Raw genomic sequence first — 27941 nt, 5'->3', positions numbered from 1 at the left:
TCTTTGCTTGGTAAGGCCCACAATACCTTCCATCCAGCAGCCAGACCAGCTGGATCTCACAAGGTGCTACTGGAAAGTGGCAGATGGTAAGTGATACCCTGGCAGCTCAGGAGATTTCCCTGTGAGGATTAGTTAAAAAACACCTGTGTAATTCAGTCTGTATGCTGGCATTGCAAATTAATTGAAGAGATGGGATACACTGATTTCAATGCATCACCAGCTCAGCTGTGATTCTACTTGTACAAGCAAGCAAAGATTCAGTGTAATTAAGTTCTCTGTGTTTACAGGAAAAAAAGATAATCCCTTCAGGTAGTTCCCTTTCCTCTCCTAATTTTGCAGTAACAACTCCTGTCCTAATGCTCTGCTTCACTTTGACAAATCCTAACCTTTTCTTAATTAGGAGAGATTTTTATCACACCCATCTGTACTTATTTTTTTCCTGACTGTATTTATTAATCCAAATGACAGCTTAATTCAACATCTGTACCATAAAGAACTCTACAGTGGAAGCATATTGCTTTACTGTGGAAAAGACTATTGATGCATTTTATATTTGCTGTGTAAGTTGAACAAATGTGTCATTCAGAAAACTAAAATATCAGTAATCCTGCTAAGGGGTGTTTCACAAAGCAGAAAGAACAAAAGGCCCATCAGCTGTTCACAAAACAAAATTTCATTTATTGTAAAGTTCCTGAAACAGTAAACACCTTATCAGAAATACAATGAACTGGCACTATTTCTTTAAAACATTGAACTGTCTTCCAGGAACAACACCTGAAATATTCAAGAGAGGTCTTAAGCAATGGAGTAATGTGGTGCAAGGCCCACCTCCCTCCCCATCCCTTGAGAGCGCCACCAGTGGAGTATGGGCAGTGAGCTTTTATTTGCATTTGTGACCTAACAGCTCTCAAGATTCATGGGGTAGATCACAAACTAGAATTCACCCTTTTGTATTTAGGGATCTGCACATGAAAATGCGACAAATTAGACAAATCACAATGAAAATTCCACTTTGGACAAAAAGAAAAATATTATTATGTAGAATATTTAATTTAGCAACTATAAAATCTATAAGGCTCTCCCTTAAAGAGGTGAGTATAGCAACAAGAGGAGACAAGGCTGTGCTTTTCATTAGGCCTTTGCTATTTATTCCAACAACTGAAAGGAGGCCTAGGCCTGGACCTACTCCTCCTATTCATACAGTTCATGGCTCTTCCATCAAAACCATAGATAACAACTCTCTAGGAACATCTACCCTTCCATTCCTTCAGCATCCTGCATCTGAGCAAACAGCAGCCACGTTCCCTGTGCTACAAAGGCAGCCAGCACGTGCTCAGTCTGGAGAGTAGGGACTGGGAGAGCATTGCCCACAAGGTCCAAGGAGCTGATCCTTTCTCCACAAGCAGCCCCTTCCCCACCAACATAGCAGCTTGCTCCAGATGACCTGTGTACATACATACACATGGTCCCCGGTACTCATGGAGCTGCAGAAAACCAGCTGTTCCTCACAGCTCGTGGTTCGTTCCTAGTCTTACTGATATGTCACTTCACTTGTAACTGAGCTCCTCAAGAACTGCAACAGCCCCTTCCTACAGCTCGGGGTGAAAACACCTCATTTGCAGCTTTACCCACACTCACAGTGGAAGAGAAACAGCCTCAAGCATGTGGGTCCGCCTGATAGTCGTGCAGTTAAATGTTATGGAAAATTTTCCCTGTTATAGTGTGAATCTAAGATGCCTTGTTTATAACTTACACTATTAAACTTTCACAACTTTATACAAATTCTTAATGACATTAAAAACACTGTATAAAATCACCTTAAGGCACGAAGAGTTAAACAAATGCAGCCCACTGGAAATCTCAAAGCAGCCAATTCAAGAGAAGCTGGCCTTGTAATAAGTATGTATTTCATGTATACATGTTAAGCTTCACTGACCTACATTAATACATATAGGACAAAATGCATACTGCTCAGCACCTACTCTTTTCCATTAGTACCAGTCTCAATCTGAGACATGATCTGTGGTTACAAAGAGGAAGTGAAATGGGTATACATCCCTCAAATAGTTAGCTGTGGGCAACCAGGAGTTGTTAAACATTTATGTGTGCAACACTGGCAACATTGTTTTGTAAGGGTAGGATGTGAACATGCTTCAACCTCACTGCTCTGCTCAACTTAAGAAAGTATGGATGTAGGGGAAAAAAGTCAAAATGGCAGTGATGGAAGATGGGAGAAATTGTAATCTCGCACAGAAGAATGTAATGAATCAACGTCCCCTCACCCAAGCAAATTGTCTTGGGCAAATGACTGGAGAGTAAAAGAAAGATGCCCATGAAGGTACTGTCCTGCCTAACAAGGCTGAAACAGATCCGCATTGTAGGTAGGGTCAGCTCCTGTCTGTGTCCAGAAACACCCAGATAACACGGACACGCTGTTGGCTCAAAGATTCTCCTGCTGAGAGGCAGCCAGAGCTGTCCAGCAAGTGACTCCTTTCTCCGTAGCATGAAAGGCATCTCTGCATTACAATATAAAACACATCCAAGCTCGATTCTTAACACTACTGGCTGTTTTCTTATATGAACATCTTCGAGGAACAAGAAGCTGCCCTACCTACATGAATACTCAATATGTAATTCCATAGGGGAAGAAGCCTGATAGAACAGTTTAATTTAGCTGCAATTTCCTTGATGTGGCTGGAATAAAGGCAACCCAACCTCTGGCAATGAAGCCAATGTTCCTTATGTGTAACAGCCTTATTGAAAAACACTCATTGGCCCACTGCTTTTGGTTCAGCTTTCTTCTGTACTAGCGCTTTTCCCTTGCCTTTCCAGCCATGCTGATCAGATCACCCCAGTACTGCTGGTCTTATTAATAAGCCATTTAACTTTCATGTGAAGGAGGAACTGTAACATAAGCACAGAGCCCTGAACTCCTGCTCACTAAATGGAGTAAGAACATTTGATACATTTGAAACTGGGAAAGTGTGTACCAACATGGAAAAAAAGGGAAAAACTAGCTTAAGAATTTCTAGTCAATGTTTTATAGCAAGAAAACTTTTGTCAGAGTTTATTGTAAAGGAACAGCATAAGGAAACCAAATAAATAGTTGAATAGTTAACAGTATGCAATATAATAGTACTAAACTTCAGTTACACAAAAATTAAACTTTGGGACAGCATCAATATGAAAGACTTCTTAGAAAACTAGGACTCAGTCCAAGATCCTCAGATATGTACATTGCAAAAACCACTCAGTTTTGATGCCCAGTTGGTGCCAGCTTTGTCCTCTGAGGGACTGCGTCCATTGAGAACTATGACCCATCCATACTGCTCCCTAATCCCACTCTGCCCAGCCACATAACATCCTGTTTTTCCAAGTGTCTAAGGGAGAGTGATCAGGAAGCAGGAGGCATGAGCTGTGCTTCATTGTTTCAGAAGAAGCAGTGTCTTCTTCCTCATCTAACAGCTATATTGAACAAGGTAATGCAATTTAGCCTAAGGATGCTCCTTTCTTCCTTAAAGCAGCAGTTAGAGGAACCGAAAGAAGGCAGAAATGACCTCATGATCCCAGTAAAACTCCAGCTGGTTCTGGGGGAGGTGGAATCAAAGGCTGATTAGCTGGACAAACTGTCTAACCTAACATGGTAGAGTCAGTGGAGAGAACTTCAATAACTTCAGTGGAGCTACATCAGACTGTCATTTTTCCTCTCATCAGTGCTGTGCAGCCACACTGAGCTGGATTCTATTGGCACATCTCACCCAACATAGGAGGGGAAGGGAACTTCTCTGCTGGCTCGCAAGTGACTGAAATAAGCAAATACATCACCCTCAGGAGCAGGATTTTACTGTGCTCCCAAATCAGACCTATCTCCAATACGGATTTCTTTACCAGTGAGACACACGCATCTCTGTCTAGCGAAGCTCATCTCACCGTTCAGCTACACCCAGAGGAGTCTGGGTCTTTGACCTGATGTAAACAAAGAAACACACAGAGGATGATTTTGTAATCTGTATGTCAAACCAGGTGATCAAATTCTCCTCTCATACAAGTTTTAGATCAGCAGATAGTTCCACTGAAGTCAGGAGGCGTTTGAGGAAAACCCAGCATTATATATTCGCATTAAATGCCAAAACATATCCTAAAATACTCCTATTGACATCTGTCACTGAAACACTTCCAGTGTTGACTTCTCAAGAACACTGGAATAATTAACAAAAACTCTGTTACCAATCAATAACAACAACAACAAAAAAACCCCCAGAAATAAAAATTAAAAACAAAAATAAGTTTATCATCTTTGTTAAATTCCTGTCAGCCACTTGAAATCTTGTTTATCTGTTCCATGAAAATAAGCTTGGCACGGTTTATAAACACTTTCTTTTATCTAGAACATATATTGCGTATCAGAAATTCACTTGGCTAGAATACTTTTGTTTAGTAGAAAAAAACTGCCTTCCAGTTATAGCTATGAAGCTCCACACAGTTCAGTAAATGAATTCTCCTGGTATTTCCTGCAGTAATGGTTCCTCAAATTTAAATCGTTTGGAAATGGCTTTCTGCTCAGTTACTTTTTCTTTTTCTGACTGCCTACATTGTCCCAGTGTATATGAAGCCACTACAATTAGTTCTTCTGTCACTATTGATTCTTCCTCTCCAGTTTTCTCAGCATCTACTGATTTTTCAGAGGCAGGATCCGCATCTTTCTGGATGGCATCACTGGTCTCCCCTTCTGTATTCTTATTCCAGGCCCTGCAAGTGGGATTATCACTTTGTTCTAACCATGGATGCTGAAGACATTCTTCAGCAGTTGCCCGGTCCCTGCAGAGGAAGGAAAGCATTAAAATAAATGTCCAGATGAATACAAAATCCAGTACCTTGCAGAAGAGATCCCCACAAAATACTTCAAGGATATGACTGTATTAAAGACAGATAGAATTGGAAACAAAAAAAACCCCACTGACAGCTATCTTTTACCAAAAAAGACCACAGCAGTTCAAGTAGATGAACGCCTGGCAGTTAAAATAAGGGAAATTAATAGATCCCCAAATATGAGTTTATATTTTCATGCTGCCAACCAACTTTCGAAGTTTATACAGATTTTCTTCTTATATATAGAAAAATTATCCAACCTTTACATTCTTCAAGTATTCCCACAGACAAGCAGTAAGCCATTTCAATAGCTGACATGTCCCATGAAGTTCCACAGAAAACACCTGTTCTATTTGGGAACCTGGAATTTCCATTTCGCTGCCCATTGAGAAAAGTGTACCAATGAACCGAAAAAGGCAAGGTTCTCTACCAACCCATCCAAAATTAAGGACTCAAAGCTGAGTTCTTTTAAAGGACTTCAGCAAAGTACCTGCAAGAAGAATGAGTGTACTGTTCACTGCTACAAGCTACAGTTCATACACAGTTTTCTGAAAGTAATTTGAGTTTTAATTACTAACATCTGGACATCATTTGGACTATACATGCTTGGATGGAAATGGAGGAATTCTGTTTTCATATACATAAAAAGCAAAAGCACAGTGCAATCAAAGTCCCCTCATACTTTAAAAATGAAAACACTAGCACTTGCTACATTTAAAATTAAGTCAGGCTGACATATTAGCATATACCATTGTGCATTTTACTTACTCAGGTTTCTTAACCAGCAGAGTTTTGATGAAATCCACAGCAGACTCTGATACAAGGTCAAAGTCCTCTCCAGAGTAACTTACGTTCATCTGAGATATATTTAAGAATGTTTCTTGTTTATCATCCCCCAAGAAAGGCGATATCCCTGTTAGCATAACATATGCCAGTACTCCAATGCTCCTAAATTAAAAAGTAAAAACCAGAAAAGCAGTTTTTTTGGTTGCCTTTTTTTCTTAAAAGCAAACAAACAAAAAAACCCCCAAAGAACAACCCTTTTCAGTACAGTTATGATGACCATTAGTTTGTTCAACTTACCACATGTCAGTTGCTGTACTGATTGGGTCATAACTCAGAATTTCAGGAGCTATTCAGGGGGGAAAAAAATGGGTTTTGTCATACGCAGACATTACATTATAGTTAAAAAATGCAATAATGGTCACGTGGTAAAATTTAAGATAAGCCATTTGAAGCATGACAGTCTTTTGAAATCAAGATATTTCTATTCAGGTTATTTAAGTGGTTTCTATCATTCGCTGTTTTTAAGTATAAAAAAGTATTTTCCTTTTATTGTCATCTTCAGAAGCCGGGCCAGTCTCCTTCCCAGTTAAGGAATCTGTAAGCAAGTTTCTTGCAGACAAAACAGAAATATCGAACATTGCATATTCCAGCACTGTAACCCGTAACTATGAAGATACACCACACAACTTGAAGATATTTTCAAGGCCTGGAGTGGTTTGGGCTTTTTTAAAAAAAACCAGAAAACCTACCCTGGCTAAAATATTGTATTCAGAGACTGAATATGTGAATTTAAACTTTTAATCAGAGCAATACATGTTATCACTGCTGGTAAGAATCATCTAAAGTGCGTCTTCACTTTCAACAAAAGCACACAATCATATTTCATTAGACTGGCAAGACTTGCCAGTTCCACCTTTGACTGCAGTGCCATGTCCAAGTAATAACTTGATCCTGCAACACAGTGACTACACAGCCAGGTTGGCATGCTCCAAGTTCTCTTTTTGCTCCCCAGAAGCCTGGACTATTCATCATTCCTACAGTAACAACTTACCTACGTATTCTGGAGTTCCCATGATTTCTCTTAGTTCCTCACTGCTCTTCATTATTCTGGAAAGGCCAAAATCTACTATCTTAATGTCTCCCAGAGGACACTTACTGGTTAGCAGAATATTTTGGGGCTGAAAAACAAGAGGAGGAGACTTTTGGGATCACCCAAAACTAGCGTCTATGACATCATATTGCATAATTATTTTAGACCACAAGCAGCAACAGTGCCTCCCATAACAAGTATGATATCCTGGATCATTTATGTATTTCCCCCAAGGTGATTTTGAAAAGACACGTAGGCTAAAAGGTGTGGCAGGATTTTCAATTTAGAACTGAGAATCAAACCTTTGTTAGTTAGCTTAGAACACATTGGAAATACATGCCAATATCTGTCATTTAACAATAGCATGTAAGTACCTCCACACTTGTACCTCTAAATCCTTTTTATCACCTCTTTAACACCTCTCCCCTCCTTGATTCTTCCAATAGATGGTGTAAAGTACCTCCCATTGAAGGGTTTCCAAAAACACCCAATCGTTTAAAAAACCCTGAACACACTAAACTATTTTGACTGCGCCTGTTTAAAGGTCTGTTGCAACCAACCTGAATCCTGTTCAAAGTACAAACAACTGTATTACAGAACACTAACTGAAGAACAGTTGAAAAAAAATATAGCAGCCTGAAAAACAGGTTTTTAAGAGCATCACCTTCGGATAAACTTGTTTGCGCTGATGTCACTAGATCATGGCTGTCTTCTTTCAAAGCACCTTTGTGGTCATTAAGAAGTTCCTTACTATTTTAAATGCTAGTTCAATTTAAAAATAAAAATCTAAAAACTAACTTTAGACAACAGGTCTTAGATTTTTTGCAACTGAAGCATGAAGTTCCCAAAAAAAAGAAAAAAAAGGTTTGACCGTCCCTACCCCCAGGCCAGTAATCACACTGGGTTTTATCATTATCATTAACTTCTCCAAACGGTAGTGCTGACAATTGACACTGCATTCATGCTTCTAGTGAGCCCAAGTTCCATGAAAGTGCAGAAGTCTTTATTGGGAACCTGGATCATCAACCGCACTTTTCAGGGTGGTTGAAAAGGGAGGAGGACAAAAGACTAAGAACAGCAAAGCAACCACTGACTGATAATCCAGCTGGAGTAACACCAACATTTATACTTGTCTAGTCACAGAGCTGCTATGTCCTCCATCCCCAGAGTCACTCATGAAGACATGCTCTCACATGAACAGCCTTGCTTTTGAACACAGAAATAAACCTGGGCAAGAACATTTAAAAAAACTTGGGCCAGTTCTCCTCACTGCAAGAGCTGAATATAGTAAAGTTTTTTGATTCCTGCAGAATTAAACTGTGCTATTTGAAAATAACTCCATGATGTTGTCAATCTATTTTCTGTTTGTAAACCTACACATTAAGAATAGCTCTTTCTAAATTTTCTTTACAAACTGGGATCTGGTGGGTGTACAAAGGCTTTTGGAGCTGCACATTACCACATTCTTTATAGTTCAGATTTGTTATTCTCTATTTGTATTAGAAAAGCAAACATCCAAAAAAGCTGACTGTGCCTCATTCATTAGCCTCTCAGATGTTCTTCCCAGTGAGAAATTTAGTTATGTTGTGAAGAATCAAATTAAAAGCATGAGAAAAGTATTTGTTCTCTATATTTAAATGAGGAAAAGTTTTTATGGAAAAGTTTTGTGAAACCCTTCAACCCTGTATTTTAATATTTTTGTAGATAAAACAGTTGCCACAAGTAGTTTTGTCTTTTTTTTTAAAAAAAAAAATCTTATTATGCAAACACACCTATGCAGAAAAATCCCTGTCTACAGTATGAATTGAGTCTTAACATGAATTGAGTAATTTTCTTATTTTAAGGAATCATTATGGGATTCATGTGAAGTGCCAGCCTAAAAAACAGTATGAAACTTAGAAGAAGCCATAGCTTCAAACTCACCATAGTTTTCAGCTTGACACCATTACTCTCAGACTCTCAGAAAAGTAAGATAATTTCCTCACACCTGTAATTCTGTTTCTCTTTTGGTTTCACGCTGCTGGAATACATCTAGGTTTGCCTAATGCCTGTCAGCCCACAAAGACAGGAGAGACGCTGGCCGGAGGCTCTCCTGGTGGCTATTCTACAAACGGCCTTTCGCTTTTACCCTCAAGCACTATTGAAATTGTTGATGGAAACCATCAAATGGCAACGTCTGAAAACCTCCCCCTCTATTGCAGCAAGGCTTAAAGGTTCCGTTTAAATCCTCTTATTTCTTGTATCTTTACTTGGTTTCAAGAAGATACGTTAAGAACTAAGGACACATAATAAAGGTCGCATTTTTAAACTAATCGATGCCTCACCTTACCTAACTTCATTAATGTTGCAGATTATCTAATTATATAATACTCAAAACCCCTCAGATCCCTAGAAGAAAAGACAGGAATTATCCAAGAAATAATGGTCAGAAACAGGAAAAACAGACTAGCTGAGATACCCCAGCTGCATTATGTGTAAAGATACTAAACTAGGCTGATTCTAAAAAAGTAAAGGACCCCCATATCTTCTTCCTCAGCCCCCACGACTTCTTAAATTCTTTCCCATTCCCAACTACTTTAAGCTTTTACCAAACACCATTTCAAGATTAAGTCAATCAGCAAATGAGAACACAGAGAAAGGAAACTTCCCTTACTCTGCAGCTTTTAAGCACCATTAAGAAGAGATGAAAGACTCCTGACTACAATCTATGCACACCCTACAAATTAAATAGCATCAACACAATACTGTCAAGTGATAATTAATTTGCACTAGGTAGCATTATATTTGCTCTTTATCCAAGTCAAAACTGGACTATATAATTGTATTTTGCTATTAAAAACACGACATATTTCAACCATCTTTCAATAGAACCATGCTTTTGGAAAGAAATGATCAGGTGACAACCTTGCTAAGCCACATCAAAATACCCCATTTCCTTCTGCAGTGTTCAGTCTCAGGAAAAATCTCATATCTATTAAGAGGGCAAAGGAGAAGCTAGAGCAAGGTAGCTGTCAGTGTCACAAAACTGGTTCGTAAAATTTATAATATAAATATTAGACTGACAATTACATACTGACAACCACTTGGGTTTAAATTCTTCTGCGTGTAGAATTTAACTTTTTTGAAGGCGCAACATATGGAAAATTGGACAGACCTTTCCAAAGGAATTTGTAACAGACAAATGAAATGGAAATCTTCAGAGACACAAAGGTGCAACTAATAGCACAAAACCCCCACATTTTAGCAAGAATTTGTAAACTTTGCTATTGGCAAACACCTTGCATAACATACAGTAAACATACAGAAGTCTTCTAGATGCCATCACAAAGTACTTAGTAAATTCCCCACTGCTTTAAGCCACAAGGTAAAGCAGCAAGAGACATGATACAACAGAAGATGAGGACAGTGGGTTAATAAATATGTGGCCGAAGTGAGCATCCAACTTTTTGAGTTCTGTCAAAAATGGGCCTTTTTTTAAAGTCTTGCAAGGCATGTGGATCAATTAATCTTTGCAAGTCATGGTTTTTAATTCTACCATTTCCGTAATTTTATTTGCCGATACTCTGAAGACTTCCATAAACCTTATTTTGCAAAAGACTGATAGTTTTATATATCATGAAAGTCATCACACTGCAAGTAGGACTCCAATTAAGATCCACTTTTAAACACACATTGCACACTGCAGTTATGTATAAACATGTTAATTAACCTAATCACTAGACAATTTGCTCTGCTAATGAACTTTCGTAAGGCAGCAAAACAATGCTGGATTTTTCAGTGAGAACTGCATGTGCTCCATGTTATAGCATAAGTTTTCTGACCAGTTGGAAATTTTTTAAGTAAGCTTTTTATGAATTTCTTTTCTGGACAAAAGCTGTAATCAACATCTTTTGCAAATAAATACTGAAGTCATATAAAACACAGCACATTGCCAGTTATGGATATCCAGCTGATGGTGCTAAGGAACACCACAACTTTAACTACAAACATGTAAAAATATATACTGTCCACAAAGGACATTTTAATTTTACATGCTTTGCTTCAAGGAAATTCAATGGCCAACCATTGTAGAGACACTGAGTATCTTGTTTAAGCATCCTGGAACTTTAAGGAATTCTAACTGCTCATTTTTAGTCTTTCTGAACACTTATTCTCACATCACTTGCCAAAATTTTTCATTAATTATTTTAGTACAATTATTAATATTCTGTGTGTATGACTCAATCAAAGAATTCCACATATAATTTGAATAAATGTTTGGAAAACAAGTTAGGTGACATATTTGTGTGCAAATATGGCTCATCTGCTCTAGCTGATGAATGGTTAATGACATGCTAAGTTATATATTAAGTACATACAGCCTGATACTGGAATCTACTGGTAGGTTTGTAATAGTGCCAAAATACTAAGTAAGTAATAAGTGTAAGTAAGGATCTCAGCAACAGAACAAACATGCAGCAGCTTACAACATATTTAGTAAATATGAGAATAGGACGTGTAAAAAGAATTTTAAAAAATGTAATGCAAGTTACTTTTCATACCACCTTATTAGTAGTAAACTAGTTCAACCTCATCATGAGATACAGTTGCATCCATGTGAGTGCATGGGTGGAAGCTAAAGAAAATTAACTGGAGCTCGCTGCCAATAGGAGAAGATAGTTTTCTGGATCCCTGTTACAACTTCCTTTTTAGCCATAAGATTTCATGTGATGGCAACTGTACTTTTGCCTTGATTTAGGTCAAAACTATTTTTCAATTAGAAAAAATACTTATTTCAGTAAATCATGATAATTTATATACCAATAGGGTGTTAGCCAACTGTTTGGCAGCAAATGACAGATTTAAATTAGGTTTTACAGTAACTGGGGAAAAAAAAAGGAAGAAAATGCTATAAATGTACTTAACACATTAATTTACCAGTCCTGTTTGAACATTTCATTCTGGAACATTACACTTTATTCCACCAGTGTCACTACCACCCTTCTTCTTCATTAAAACTCAAGTCAATACAAAAAACAAACCTGGTTTTCAATGGCCATATAATACCCAGACATTTTTACTGAAATGTAGAAATGAGTCAGGTCTTACCCAAAGCACTCATTTCCAATTTAAGGCGCGAGGCAAATTAACTTTTGAATTCATTACATTTCACTTAATCAAATGAAGTTTCTATTTAACATAATCGTAGAAACCCCCCAAAAGGCTTGCAGACCTGGTGGTTACTCTATCCCAAAAGTTTAATTTTATCATTCAAGGCGTAATTCGGTAAAATTGTGTTAATTACAAATTGGCATTATTGTGACATATTACCAGCAAGAAAGTCAACAGGTCAGAAATCAGTAAGAAAAATACAGCACCAATCTTACCTTTAAGTCAAGATGAACAACATTGTTTCTGTGCAAGAATGAAACTCCTTCTAATATCTGCTTCATAAGTCGTTTAACATCTTTTTCTTTGAAGGCCTCCTCTCTTTCAGCCACACACTGGTCAAAGATTTCACCTCCAGCAGCACTGTGGAACAGTAGGAATATTGTTTGTTCAAAGACTAAATTATAGCACCCATTTGGCCCTACTAGCACTTTTTTTTGTATAGGCAAGATCAGCAGGAGGTATAATCCAATCATGATATTTTCAGTTATTAGACATTTGGAAGCTTTTACAGCCTTGGAAGTGTTTTCTGCAGTGTGGCAGCTTTGGAGAGAAGCAAAGATTTTAGTCATTTAGGTTAGAGAATATGAATAGTACAGAAATTTTGGGGACTACTTTTGAAACACTACTGACTTTGCTTTCAGATGAATGCCACATTTGTTTGAGGACATTGTTTTCATAGAAGATGTGCCTTTTGCCATTCTTATGAAACTACATGGAAATCTGGCCAAGGCAAGTCTTTGTAAATATAGAACAAAGCAGCCCCACCTCCCATCCTCCTCAAAATGCTGCACATACTCAAAAGAATAAATGTAAAGTCTGCAATTGAATTGTTTATGAAGTCTCTGATATACAGGGATGCATTACAGGTTTCTAAACTTCTTTCATCTAAAAATAGCACTGAATTTTAGCTCTAGCTTGCTTCCCCTTTTGTTTATATATGTTTAAACAAATAACAGAATAACAAAAAATATAAAAATAACTAGATATGAATGAATGTTTCTAAAGTACTCTGAAGCCACATGCAGTACCAGCTCTGTATAGCAATGGCTCTAGAGAAGTAAAATTGTTTTACAATACAACTCGGTAGCATCAAAAGTAAAATAAACTGAACAGAAGCTCCATCTTAAAACAAGAATGGGCGTAAGAATGTTAGAATGGGGCCACTTTGCATATGGATTGTTGAACTACTACTATGAAATCAGCACATACACCCTTTGTTCTGCATGAAATTCTATAATCACCCCTCAGGAAAAGGTGGTGAAAACCTTGAGGACAGCATCCTCTCCAGTTACACCAAACTGACATGCAAAAATGACTTTGCAGAAGCATTAATCTTTATTGATGCATACCCATCTACTCTACTTTTGCTTGCTCTTTTCCAATGAATTGTATTGCCTAGGCTATCCTGAAGACAGCCAGGCACATTCAACATGAATACAACAGCAAATGAGAGTTCTACAAAAAAGGTGCATTTCAACCATGTTCCCCCAGAAAAAGAACACTTAAAATATACTCAAATTTTCATTTTGCCTACACTAACTTTGCTGCTACAGTCCTTGTACTTTCAAAAGCCTCATGGATTAAAAAAAAGTTTTTTGCCCTCCAAGTATTTTCACTGCTATTATTTTAAATTTTCCCTGCAGATTGTCTTACCAAAAAAAAAAAAAAAATTAAAAGAAGGTTAAATCTTAACCTTTCCTAAAGAGTTTTACACTTCTGTTCTATATGCTGGCTGACTGGTACAGCAGTACAATTTGATTTATTAAACTAAGATTTTCTTTCAAAAAAAACCCTCTCTTAAATAATTATTTTTCTTCATTCTGTATCAAAGATGATAGAGCTCAAGAATGAGTTTTTCAAAGGAATAGTAATCCTTAAATTCCTTTTGAAAAATTTCATACACTTGACACTATTGCGTCTTCCTTCAGTCCGTTTTTATTTAATTCATGGAAATAGTAATATTTCAGCTTTGAACAGGATTCAGATATTAATGACATTTTTAAAATGAACATCCGTTAGTGTATTCTAATATCCTAAACCAAGTTCCTTGAAAAAGCAACATCAACCGGATCTTCCAGACAGGAATAGAAAAACATCTACTGCAACCCATAAAGTAAACTTTCTGCTTTAAGAATGCCATAATATGTTACTTGAAGAGTGATTTAATTCCTTGTAGCAGTGAATTATAATGCACATACAGTGATAAGATCTACCACCAAAATTACTAACACAATGTGTTTTAGAGCAATAGCCCTGGGATTTTGCTGGTAGAGCTCTGCCACTTCATGTAAGGAAAAAATACTTCTGCTATTTAATTCTGTGAAATTGGATTTATACCCAAAACGTGGGATCACACTTTACATTTAACAGACCCACCTGAAAAACCAGCGCACGTCGAGGGTGGACGGGCCTTATAAAGCCCTGTTTGCTGTACGTCTACTTGGTAGGCATCTGCTACAATTTGTTTATTAGTGTAACTTAATTAAAACTGAGGTAGGCACTAAAATGTAAGCCACCTAGAATTTTAATACTACACTTAAAGAACTCTGAATTATAGGTTTAAAAGTCAAGACAAGGAAAGTTGGAGCAATGTCCCATCAGTGAAATCAAGACACAAGTGCTACCAATGTGAGAGTAGAAAACCCTTGATCCAGAAACTTTTAAATTTTTAAATTTTTTTTTTATTTTAAAAAAAAGTATCTAAGTCCCTCCCTATACTTCTGAAGATGCCTGGGTTCATCAGCATTTTTAAGAGTGAGACATGCAAATACAGCCCTCACACATGCACACCCACTTCATGACTTACGAGACACTGCCATTCCCAGCTACCATAGGCACTTGGTTTTACAAAATAGTTTCACATGGGAAGGTGACTTCACATGCAATGTTTTGTTTTTTGATCTTTGCTGTTTGGGATGCTGATGGAACAACTCCTTCTGGACAATTCCTTCTGTCCAAAAATTAACACATTCAAACAAGTAACAGCAACCCTTTACAAGAACACATGGAAATTTAATACTGCAAGACCGTTTTGTGTATTGTTGCTGTGGAATGAGCTTAATTGATTCCCTTAAGGAAAACAGTCAGGAAGCTGTGAGCCAAGCCAGTCACAAGCGGTTGGATGCACAATGTCAAAATGAACTCCAAAAAGACTCTCCTGCACACCTAAGCCAAGTTTTGCCAAGCTCCTTAACAATACTTTCAACACAGCTATTTTGTATTTTCCAGCTAGACTTTAGGGGAAAAAGAAATCTAACCATAGAAGGGATCAAAATACCTGCTAGGAAAGTATCATAGGCGTGTCATTATTATGATTTCTGTATATATGCAGACCAAGAGTACTCTGGTGTTAATAATATTTACCCATTTTTCATTAAACTGCAGTTTTTCTAACTGTCATTATGAAATAACTTAGCAAATGACTGGATACCCCCATCCACCTAGTCAGAAAACGTTCTGAGGAGATAAAAGCAAAGAATTATCCTTAGGACAACAAAGTTTTTAGGAAAACAAGCCATCTTAATCTGGAAAAAAAAAATTGATAAGGACATATTTAAGAGCAAAACAGTTTGAATTCATTGTTACTTAAAATGCATTATTTCTCTAGTACACCCTCCCTTAGCTAAGTATGTGAAAAAAATGTGAGGCATAAGAAGTCTTTCCAAACTTGAAAGCTATGGCAACCATAATTCTTTAGCTATTTTATTTATGAAAGTACTGTTGTGCTATTAATTTCTCTAGTTTCAAGTGAAATCCAACTGCTCTTCATCAGTTAAAAGCATGCTAACACTTTATTACTACTTAGCAGCATAAATGAGCTAAAAGTCATTTGGAAGTCTGGAGCATTAATCTTTGTTACAATTATGTTTGACTTTAGATTAAGTCAAACTGCTTATCTTCCTTGAAATGTATCTTAACAATGAACTGTATGAGATTCAGCATCAAACTTCTTTCAAGTGCACTTATGAGACACCAACACAGTCATTTAACTTATCATTAGAAAGAGATTGAACAAACCTATTTTAGGGCACCTGAAGAAATGAACCATTCCCCCAGCTTCAATGGATCAGATATTACGTTAGTGTTCTAAAGGACCTAGAAGTACGAATCACCAGAGTACAGACATGTAGACCAATTCCTACTTGATTTCAATGCTGAGTTATATACAGTGTGCAATGGACAAGAATTTGCTTCCTGAATCTTCAACTCTGTCAAAAGTCTTTCTTGAAAGGGTTATCTTTGCAAGATAATGGAAAGTCATCTACTTTCCGTACATGGAGCTTACAGTAGAAGCTGTTCACACCACAGTGGTTGTAACACTACCAGCAAAGGTTCTTGCTCACTCTGCTGACAGCCGTAATTCTTTCCCTTGGCTAGGCACACCACTGGATAATAAGCACACTTACTGGCAATTTTTCCAGTGTAAGGCTACCATAACATACCAATGTCCCTAAAGCCTGAGAAAACTGTAAATCCATATCTGATGAGAGGACATGGGAAGAGAAGCATCCAAATGCATTAAGTTGTAGACATTGGTCTTAAAAGTTCTCTGTTTTCAGACAAATGCTTTTATTTTTTTGCCAGGTTTTTTTGCCAATTTTGCCAATCAGGCAGCCTAAGAAATGAATGAAACACAAGCAAAGGTAACTAAGACCATTCGAGAAGTTTTCCCCTAAAACTTTTTTAGGACCTTTAGTCTTGATTTGAGACTGCTAACTAGAACAACTCTGCTTGCGACTCTAATAGACAAGATGCAAATATTGGAGCAACACAGTTTTTTGTGATTACAGTGGGTTTGCTTCAAGTTCTATCTGTTGAATCCCCTGCCAAATGGACCATTTCCTGCCAGCAGACTCTTATTTTAACCAGTCACACCTCCAGTAAGCAGGACAACAAATCATGTCCAAGACTATATAACTCCATTAATATTAATAGATATTATAGATATTATCTATTAATAGATATTATTAATGTCCATAGCATTATCCAGGTCCATATAGCTACAGGTGAAAAAACACTTCATCCAGTGTATCAAATAAATACTAGCTGTGTCTTCAAGATGATAAAGACAACTTCTTCCTTTTTTTAAAGCAAGGATAACGAAAGTCTATTGTATTTACACAAGGCCCTGGCTCAGTTCAGAGGCTCTTCACACTGTAATATTAATGACGAAGACTTTTGAAGTTGCACTTACAGGTTTCTGTAACATCTGACCCACTAATGACCCACTAATATCATCTATCCCTTCCATAGATGTGTAAAAACATGGTGATGAGCACTTACAAAAACACCAGCTCTTAAGCATCAGATGCTCTACTGCTTTTTCTTTCAAAAGGAATTGGAAGATGACAGGTAGGTTTCATACAGGTATCAAGCCCAAAAGTTACCAAATTTGCTTTTTTCTTTTTTTATCTGATATGTCAAGTTTACCAGACTATATCTTTACCTTTTCCAGCAAAATTCCAGGTTCTTTTCATTCATTCAGTTTTCAGTGAAATACAGAAACATAACTGACCTATAGATTAATTCCAGGCTTTATCTGTTACCCTGTCAGCCTTACTTACCCCTGCAACTCTGACATACATACCCTGACTGAGGTCTTATGACAACAAACCAGAGACTGTTGTGAGGATGGATGCAGACAGCCCCAATTTGCTCTGCTACAGCTGAAGCCAACACTCTAATGCCTCCTTGCTTCCCACTGCTCAACACTTAATATTAACAGTGGCCAATTTTAAGTTTGTTTTCTGTCAAAAATTGATAGTGCTTGAAAGACAAGCCTCCATGTAACATTAATATTTCTCTTCCTGAAGGCAAAACACTTCCTGAAGGCAAAACCCTCAGTCCTTATGACAGATTCCACAAGACAGGAAACTTTAAAACCTTAGCAGATGAAGTTAGTGGCCAAGAATTAAGTATTTATTTTACTTCTTCAGGAGATAAAGATCTGCCACAAAGACCATCAAGCTTAATAGAAACTGAAAAGCCCTAGAGAAGCTTGCAGTCTAGGTATGTTCTTTAATCCTCTGCAGACAGAATGTCAGAAATTCACTAACATTCATACCTGTTTTGTTGCAACATGTCTCTGAAACATGTTGACTTTAAAGAAGCATCCAGACATACTTGCTGAAGTCAGGGAAAGACTATTTTTGTAATTTACAACTCCAGCACACAGCTATTTATCTGAAACAAGGTATGACTGATGCATATAAACCCAATAATTTTGCTAATTACTGAACAGCCTAGTTAATACTTCAGATTAGAAGAGTTTTGCAACTGGAAGAAAACTGAGTTCTAAAAGAAAACTAGGAATTTTGCATCGAAATTATCACAAAGCTCATTGCTCATTTAGATTCCACTGCTCATATTAAATCCTACGGGATCTAGAAAATTAAACTGCATTTTATTTTAAATTTCTGCTAATGTTTAAAGCAGCTATTTATGAGTTGTCAGTAGCAGCAGTTAAAACCCCAGAAGCTCTGTCACACCTATGTATTATAAAAGATACTTGAATATTTCATACCTCATGACTTCATTAAGAGCACAATGAAGTTTAAAAAATGTATTATAGAAGGAATTTTGCCTTAGGAGGCACGGTCTCATTCCATTTCACTGAACTTTAAAGATACAGTTTCTTTTGACTTCTAAACAAGATGTGATTGGGACACAAGATTTCTCACCATTTCTTTTTGCTATCAAGTAAGAGAAGAGCTGCACAAACTAGATTTATCTTAGCAGACAAGTCACTTCTGAACTATTGAGCCTCACTGTTTGTCTCCTAATTATTTAAAATCCATAGAGCTTAACAAGAATATAGAGTTCAGTCACAACAAGCATTTGGGTGTATCTTTGGAAGCCAGCTAGATGCCCTAGTATCTAAAGTCATTGGCATACGAGATGAACAGTCATGACAGCTGCTGGAATACCCATCGGGACAAACTCAAGTGGAGAAAACCACACAGACAAATGCAGAGTCAAGTGTCCTTAGAAACTATTCTAGGTCTCAATCCTCCTCCTTTCTTTCCCCCAAAAGATACTGTTTTAGCAAGCTTTCTGTCTTAGGGGGTTTTGATAGTTTCTTTCTAGCAATGATGTCGCTTTCAATACCTTTTTTATAACTGGCAAAAAAACCACAACAGATTTCATCCCGTCTTTGCCACTGTCAATGAAATAAACTTCAGTTGTTGAACAGATACTCATTGCTTCTTTCCTCTTCCTCTTTTACAAGTAGGGAGTGTACATTAAAGATGCTTTAACTACATAAATTATAGTTCAGCTTTGAAAGATACTACATAATTAGAGAAATTTGTTATAATCTGAAGTAGTTATGAGATTGCACATAACTTCTTGTAATCGTCATTTTCTTAGCAATTCTTCTTGAAGTTAAGCAAGGGTAAGAGGCAACCAATAAAAACTTTTACATTATTCACATTGATACGCAGTATTTTTACATTATTCGTTTTAAGAAAATACTGCATAAAGTTATTCAGGAATTATTATTAATACTTACTATTCCAGGACTAAAATCATCTCTGTTGCAGTTTCATAAACTTCATGCAAGTTAATGACCCAAAGGTTGCACTGTGCCAGCTCAAGGACTGCAATTTCGTGGATTATTTCCATCCGACAGTCTTGACCCTTTCTTCTTTTTCTCATGAATTTTGCTGCAAACTCTCTTTCAGTGTCTTTCTGGATACACTTCTTCACCACTGCAAATTTTCCCCTGAAATTAAATAATAATTAAATTTTACATTCCCTAGTGACAGCTTTAGCACTGCCTTTATAAATTAACGTTTCAAGAAACTTGAACCAAATCACTGTTAAAGGGCGCAGTTGAGACAATCTGAATTCAGAAAGATGCCTTGCTGAGTGATGATCCCTGTGTTTGAAAGGTAGAAACACCCCAGCTCAGAATGTAAATAACCTCCATTAAACATAAAGAATTAAAAAAAAACCCCAATCAATTCAAACAACCCGGTTTTCAAAAATACAGAACAAACAAGTTGTGCTAGTCCCAAGATTAAATTATCCCCAAAACTTTAATTAAAAAAGCTGGCAAAACCAAAATGTACAAATAAGCAATTTATGCTTTCTCTGATTATCTCACAGTAACCCAGTTACTGTTTTCTCAAGTATCCCACCATATCCAAGGTAACAGCACTCTCATTGAATCCTGCTCCATTTGCCATGCAATATCCAGACTCTACATTTTCTAAGATGGCACTTTGTATTTTCACCATGGCATGTCTCAAATGATAACAGAGTTTTTTGATTAACAATACTCAAAATCCCTTACTTACACAGTGAGACTAAATAATAAGGAACACAGATAATTTAAATACAGTGAAGCAGCTTGACTAACATCAAGCTTTGTAGCACGATTTTTGCAGCAATGCCAAAGTGAATAGGAACACTGAGAGCAGAGAGAGCTGAGCACAGTGCTTAGCCCACATTAATGAGCGTCACCTCGGCAGAACACACACCTGATGATGCACCAGGCCAGCTCAAACCACACTGCAGCGCTTGCATCACACCACTTCCCCCACAGCACTTTGGCAGAAGTGGCTTCTCTTAACTTCCCTGCAAGAGTCCCACACCACCTGCTCCACTCAGTTCCCTTCACACAGTGCTGATTTTTAGACTGAATAGGTATTTAATTAATACCTGTCACTAATGCAATGATGAATTCTCACACTTTGAAGTATAGTAATCTTACTTTAGCTCTTTCCATACAGGTATAATAATAATCAAAACTACCTTTTTTTTATTTTTATGTAAACATTTTCTTATAAAGCTGCAGGAATAACTTGGAGATCTTTAGTTTGGTTCTTTACTTACTGTAGGGTTGCTGAAACCAAAATAATAGTCCTCATCTATTTTGGGACACAATTACAATGGCTTTTGCCTCTCCCATTTCCAAGCTGAAGTTCACAAAATTAACTACTTCAGCTTGTGTCAAAGTTTTCACTCTCCCAGCCTATTGGCAGAAGACTGCTATTCATGAAATATAACTGCTAAACAAAGTTGTGGTCGGCTTGCCTTTAGTAAGCATTTGTTTCAAAATCACAGTCTAAATGAATCAAGTCAAATAAGTACCCACAAAGTGGGTATTTGCTAGGCAATCTCAATAAAATAATTGGACTTGTAACCACTGATACAGCCACATTTGTTCCTCTAGGAATAATATTTTGCATAAGCACACATTATCTACAGCACAGTAGGTATTAAGACTAGATCACAGCACAGTCCAGATGTCTGGTGAAGGTAGACAAACAGTAGGAATATGCTTTCAATGTCTTGAATCTAACTTTTTGGGAAAGAGTTCTCAATTACTAATATATACATGAAGACAAAACTATTGAGGTTTGTAAATGCATGAAGACAATTTTGTAGCACAGAATTAATGTACAATAGAAAGCTATGCATTTATCAAAAGTGTTAAGTTACTTGTTCAAGTTCTTAGCACCAAAAACATTTCAAGAAAAAAATCAACTGGTGAGTAGGTTGTCAAAAAACAACATATAAAAATAAATGGAGATGCCCTTTAACAGCAAGTTATTTAAATACCTGATACTAAGCCTCTATACCAATAAATATAGGTCCCTGGCTGGGTTCAGCCTTCTCTGTTTTCCTTAGATAGTCTCTGAATGCACTGTGCAACTTCCTCCTGAATGTTGCCTCAGTGCAGTCAAAAGCTTTTAATTCTAGCACCAGGAAGGACCTAGAGAAAGCGGCTTAGAAAAGTTTGAAATCTTTATAATACAGCTTTCAAGTACTGTGCTGTTTTGAATTACATACAAAATCTATCTGGAAATAAGTTAATTAGCCTAATAAGTACCAAGGTTGCTGCTTCACAGTGCATTAGTCACTATGGAAATAAAACAGTATTCATGGAGCAGCAAGAAACGGCAAGAGCCACCACCGTGGGTGGCCACACATGTCCTGTTTAGCTGAGCTGGCCAGAAGCCTGAGAGGTGACGTAATTCAAAGGACAGGTTACACGAGAGTTCAGCCGGCTGACAAACACTAATTCTAAATTGTTTCAAACCAAGAATCCTGCCCAGATTCCTTATGGTTATGCCTATAATTAGAGCTATTGTAACTACTGCCTGTTAGAACTCATCTTTTCTGAATACAATTCCCAAAAAGATCAAACTTGACAAACCTGATGTTTATAACCAGTAGAACTAATTACTGCGCAGTGATCTAGATTCATGTCTGAGAAAATTTCAGAGCTAAGATCCAAAGATAGCATCCACTATATGGTTAAACCAAAAGACAATATTTAAATAAATTCTTTTTGATTGGAACAGAATAGTAGATAAGCCAGATATTAACAAGCATTCTTATGAAGTATACATTGCATACACTTCATCTTTGCTTTTCTTAAAATCCTGCTTTTCAGAACTTATTATAAAGAAGTTTATAAAATAGTGTTAGATCACAGAATTTCTACTTTAGTGTATTGAAAAGAGCTAGCAGTGAGAACATTGCATGGAAGGAAGAATAATTTTGAGATAAAAATCTTAATGTGCATTTCCCAAGTTGAAAACAGACTACCAGACATCCAATCACAAATAAAAATGTTTTGGAGAGAGACAAGAATAGGAAACTGTAAGTGCTTCTCACTCCTCACAAGAGTCTCATTCAAGAATTATGATTTAAGATAAATCGTATCTGATTACAAGGAAGCTCAATGTCACCTTTTCAGATTGCCAACAGAATTTGCATTGCTTCATTAGGCACACATTATAGCTCAAAGGAAAACTGTCAAATCACAAATCAAATGTCAAATCAGATAAGCAGGAACATTTATCCACACCAATTAATTTTTGTTGTCCTAGGTTCAGAACAACAGAGAACTAACCTGACTAATTTATTTATAATAAATAAAAATAACGAAGCTAAATATTTTAAAATAACTAACCTTATTTTTAAAGTGACCTATAAAACACTGTCACTGTAACAAATGCAGGAATAACTTCTTCCTGTGAGGATATTTACTTTTTATAAAGTTCCAAAAAAAATTTTTCTGAGATCCACAATACTGTATGCAGTTTATTATGTAACTCATATCAAACATTTTTTCTGAAGTGTGGGGTTTTTTTCCCCTGACGATTTTGGATTTCCAAACAACAAAGTGCAGGGATTCAATTTCTGATGTTCATGAATAATTTAGCCACAGAAATTTATTCTCAAATGGCAAAACCAACTACTTGCAACCCTTCATTTTTACCTCTTTTCCACTTTTGTTTAGTTCCACAGATATTTCACCCCAGCTGTGCTACTGCAGAGAGCAGCTGAGGACAGCAGTATGATGGCACAAAACAGTACAAGTGTCATGTACTGCTAAGACACACATTACTGAAAGCTACCTGAGAAATAAAAGTTCATGCCAGAGTTGTTCTTTTGGGGAAAAAACCCCCAAAAACTAAGACATGCATTACCTGCACATGAAACTACAGCCATGTCACTTGTCAGGAACAAAGACTATTTCAGTCTCCTTGGATGATTACAGTATTTCTTATTCTTACCTTTGGAGAATGAGCTTGTATGCTTTAACAAAAAACTGGGAATGAGAAGAAACAACTGAATTGCACAGGACATATTTACATCCGTGCACACATTTCGCTAGAAGATAATTTATTTTGGATCAATCATTTAAGGTGACTGTTACCTTCCAGAAGAAAGACAGACCAGCCACTTACGCCTTCCTCTAACCCAGCTCTAGAATCAAGAGTATTATTTTCTGCACACAAATGATGATTTCCAACATGTGCATAGCTTGTTTCACATAAAAAAAGGAGTGCAACATTCCATCAACAAGCTGAAGAATGAATAGCCTAGTAATACTTTGTTTGCAATTAGGAATTTTTTTCTTGAGGAAAACGAGCAAAGCAACTAAATACAATTATAGTAGACTCTTTAAGGAAGCTCTTGGTAGTAAAAAATGTATTGTTCCCAATTCTACAGTAATTATGGCTTAAGCACAAATGGTAAGAGGAAGAGTTAAGCAATTGGTGTCCTGCCCTCTGCAAAGGTTATGCTTCTTCAAACTAACCTAACTCAAGCTAGCACAGTCTGAAAACATTTAAATCTCAGTGAGGTGATGAGAATTGGCACCCCTAAAACAATCATCAGAGGTAAGTCTGATTTCAAACCTCATGCAAGTAAAGATTTGTGTGACAATATTCTGATTTTGAGGACAGTAAAATTATTACGGATGTGAATATGGGACCAAAATTTCATATATTAAATAATTCAATTTAAAAACTTTGATTTCCATGTTATCCTAAGGAACTTGCAATAATTTCCTTTCCTAAGTGGCTGTTACAATGAAGTTTTTTGATATTTTTCCCAAGTGAACCTGGCTTTCCCAATAGCTTTGTTTCAACAGCCTTGCAAATGCCTGTTCAGCTACTGAACAAGGCAGCACCTTCTGAAGCACATAAGCTCTACATTCTGAAAGCAGTTTTTTCTCCTGTGAGCAGAACTAATGAGGCCTGACTTCCTATGGGTTTGCACTCAAATCCCTCTGGTGACATTGTGATAAAGTTCTGCTGGATTCATCCATGCCTTTCAGGACTGCTTCCCCCAGGACTTTTGCTCCCTAATGTGCCACCTGGGGCCAGAGCCCCTGCACCTCTCTTCCCAGCATTACTAGAACTACAATGCCTTAACACTTTGCCACGTTCCCCTTTCTTCCCACCTCCTCCAAACGCAGGGAGCAGAGAACAGAAAACAGACGCTCCAAGTGCCCTGGGAAGTTCAACATCCGTGTGTTGACTGACAGAACGGGAGGCTAAAGACCACACAAACCTGCTGAGCTCACGCAGCAGCCCTGATCTCAGCAAAGGTGATAAACTTGCTTCTTCCTCCCTGCTCTCAGTTTTAAACACAATCCATATGCATGTTGTTATTCTCAAACCTACCTAAAGTTCAGCTTTTAAACTGTTTCCTCTAATTCTGGGAAATGGGATGGACAAATACAGAGTGTATAAACTTTTTTCCACCAAATCTTAATTCTTAGATTATGTTGTGTGCACAAGGACTGCTCTTCATCGGAGACAAAAATCTGCCATACCTGGGTGCTAATTTGTTCTTTGTAAAGATAAACTCTACCCGTAAATAAAGAATTACACAATTTACAAACATATAAAAGTGAAACAATTTGTGTTAATAAAATATCAATAAAATGACAGTTAAAAGTGGCAGAGAGACTTTCCACCTACGTTTTGCCACAGAGCGGGCAAAAAATAGTCTTTAATGGGAGTATTGTAGCTAAACTATCCACTTTTTAAAAATCAAAATGTACAAAAACCATTGAAAATTGTTGAATAAAAAACCAAGCATATGCATTCAAATGTCGAGATTTCTATACTCTGTAAGAGAAGATAGTGAAGACACTTGTGAAGTTAAAGACAGACAGTCTGAACTAAAAATATATGCAACTGTTGCTCAAAACCAAAACAAAAATTTAGAACTGCCACTTAACTCATTTTAACTACAGGTACAAAATCACAGCCTTCATGTGAAGGTCATCTTTTAATATAGTTCTGATCAAAATATATTCCACACAAAAAGCCATGGTGAGATTTACTTGTTTAAACAGCAGACTAAGACTTGCAGCAGTACTTAATTCCTGTTCTTAGTGTAAAGCCAATCATCTCAGTTTTACTTTTTTGTTCCAGAAGGAACCTTCATCTATTCCATGTTCTGATTACGCCAATGACTATCACCCAGCTCTGACAGAAATGCTCAATTCCATGGAAGAACTGCAAAATATTTTCTGAAGTAATCTGAACTTCAGATTAAAAAAAAAAACCAAAACCAAAACAGCAGTGATACCAGGACATTCTGTGCTACACTGCTCCTACGCCTTTTGGACTGTTTCTTCGAATTTAGGCTGATTTGTAGCCTGCATTTAGTTAGCTTCAGTTTCCAGGCCTTGGACATTGTGGTCACAAGCTAAAAAAAGCTTTCTCACTCCATGGGATGTTTCTCCCACCTGCTTTCCGTGTGAATGCTTTCGACCACTATGTCTAAACGGGTATTATTCTACCGGTACATCAGAGTTACTAAGTGGGCATTAAGCTAACACCTAGGCAACCTAAACATTTGTTAGAGGTTCTTACAGCACCTACATTTGCGCTGAAACTCCTCCTTAGCTCCAAAGGGGTTGGTTTTGCTGCTGTATAAATTGAGTTACACAGCTAGCATAACTTGCAATAGAACATACATTGAGGAGGATATCTTTCCATATATCCCGTGGTATTCCATCTAATCTTTTTTATCAGAACAATCTTTGGATGAAGCACATGTAATTCTAAGAATACTATCATTATTTTAATAAGAAGTGACAGAATTTCGGACAAAAATATTGGTTCAGTGGTGCTGAAATTCCACATATGTAGTTCCCAAGACGCAAAAACCTTTTAATGAGACGTTTTGCCCTAAACCTTGCTTTCTATCAGTCAGGTGTTAAAATTATACATGGACTAAGCTTTACATGTGGAATCACTTCCAAACTCACGATTTTAACCAGCTTTTTTAACTCTTTGAGAAGTTCCACCATTAGATTATTCTCAAGCATATGCTATCCTAAATGACTCTAAAGTTGTTTTTTCCGCATATCACAGCTTACAAAGCTCTAGGGAATAAAACTTTTTTTTTTTTTTTTTTTAAGGGACAGGTTTCCATCTCCAATGGAAATCTAGAGCAATACCCACTACTCTACACGGGCTCCCAGGGAACACCACAGCATCTTCCCAGCCAGATCCGCAAGGCTGGGGAGCCGAGGGTGACTTCTTCAGCAGAAGGAGGAACAGACAGCTGAGAGGTACAGCTACCTCCCAGCACCCTCTTCCAGCCCAGCCAGTGCCATGAGCACACCCTCGGAGCTGACCCAGCGCGGGCACAGCCCCACCGCTGGATGCCGCTGGACGCGGCTCTACCCGGCAGGGACCCCCAAGGGTACGACGCCACAATCCCCCGGCCCCGCTCCTTCCCCCGCCGTCCGGGGCAGCGGAGGAAGCGCTCACCTGCCGAGCTCCCGGCCGGGGCTGAGGCTGTACCGCTCCTGGAAGGGCTCCGTGCGGATGGGCGTACGGATCTCCGCCAGGAGCCCGCCCCGCCGCCGGGATCGCCCGGCCGCAGGCTGAGGTGGCGGCGGCCGGTCACCGCGGGAGCGACCGGGCGGCGGCTTCTCGTCGGGGCTCATGGCGCGGGGCTTCTTCCTCGGCAGGGGGACGCCGACGCCTTCTCCTTCTCTTCTCTTCCCTCCCGGTGTCCCTGTCCGTCCCGGCCCGCGCTCCCGCCGGGCGCTGCCGCTGCCGCGGGCTCGCGGAGGCTGCGGGCAGCACGCGCCGGCCGAGGGGGCGGGGCGGAGCCGCGAGGCCCCGCCCCCTCGCGCGCCTCACCTTGGCGGGCGGGCCTGAGGCGGGACGGCGGGGCAGCGCCACCTGGCGGCGGCCGCGGGGAGCGGCGGGTCAATGTCGCTGTTTGTTCTCACCCAGGTTTAAATAAACCCCCGTAAAGCTGAGGTTGGGTCTGAGGAGAGACCGGCCCGCCTCCCTTCGTAGCTCGGATATCTTCGAGTCACAGCAGATGGAGGATCGTCCCCCTCTATTCGGCCACATCTGAAGCACCGTGTGCAGTTCTGGGCTCCTCAGTACAAGAGAGACCAGAAGATACGGAAGAGGGTCCAGTGGAGGGTGACAATGATGATCAGGGGTCAGGAATATCTCTCTTATGAGGAGAGACTCCGGGAGCCGGGCCTGTTTAATCTACAGAGGAGAAGACAGAGAGGGGATCTAATCAATACATACAAGTATGACAGAGGTAGGTGTCAAGAGGATGGTGCCGGAGTCTTTTCAGTGGTCCCCAGTGACAGGATGAGGAGCAATGGCCAAACTCAAACTAAAACTCAAGAAGTTCCACCTCAACATGAGGAAGAACTTCTTTACATTGAGAGTGGCAGAGAGCTGGAACAGGTAGCCCAAGAAAGTCATGGAGTCTCCTTCTCTGGAGACATTCAAAACCAACC

At 38.3% G+C, this 27941-nt stretch overlaps 1 protein-coding gene across 1 annotated transcript; it reads right to left on the bottom strand.

The window, feature by feature from the left end:
- Positions 1 to 652: 652 nt before the first annotated feature.
- STK17A (serine/threonine kinase 17a) lies at positions 653 to 27262 on the bottom strand. Its single transcript, XM_042043493.1, has 7 exons — positions 26938 to 27262; positions 19407 to 19619; positions 12112 to 12256; positions 6707 to 6833; positions 5953 to 6001; positions 5638 to 5817; positions 653 to 4818 (listed from the first exon to the last, which is right to left on the bottom strand). Exons 1-7 carry the CDS (start codon positions 27114 to 27116, stop codon positions 4485 to 4487), a joined length of 1227 nt encoding a protein of 408 aa, XP_041899427.1. The 5' UTR covers positions 27117 to 27262; the 3' UTR covers positions 653 to 4484.
- Positions 27263 to 27941: the final 679 nt, after the last annotated feature.

This window comes from Corvus kubaryi, unplaced genomic scaffold, assembly GCF_017639235.1.
Source record: "Corvus kubaryi isolate FWS band 111438036 unplaced genomic scaffold, C.kubaryi_AGA036_p1.0 37398, whole genome shotgun sequence".
In the NCBI taxonomy this organism is placed as follows: domain Eukaryota; kingdom Metazoa; phylum Chordata; class Aves; order Passeriformes; family Corvidae; genus Corvus; species Corvus kubaryi.
Note: the sequence above shows the minus strand (reverse complement) of the source record. Positions and strands in the feature narration are given on the sequence as shown.

What these genes read in the sequence shown, in the direction of transcription:
- STK17A (XM_042043493.1), bottom strand. Translation starts at nt 27,116, where the DNA reads ATGAGCCCCGACGAGAAGCCGCCGCCCGGTCGCTCCCGCGGTGACCGG. An exon ending in ATGATTTTAGTCCTGGAATA is followed by an intron (nt 12,257 to 19,406) that starts GTAAGTATTAAT and finishes ACTGTTCCACAG; the next exon opens with TGCTGCTGGAGGTGAAATCT. An exon ending in TTGTTCATCTTGACTTAAAG is followed by an intron (nt 6,834 to 12,111) that starts GTAAGATTGGTG and finishes CTTGTTTTTCAG; the next exon opens with CCCCAAAATATTCTGCTAAC.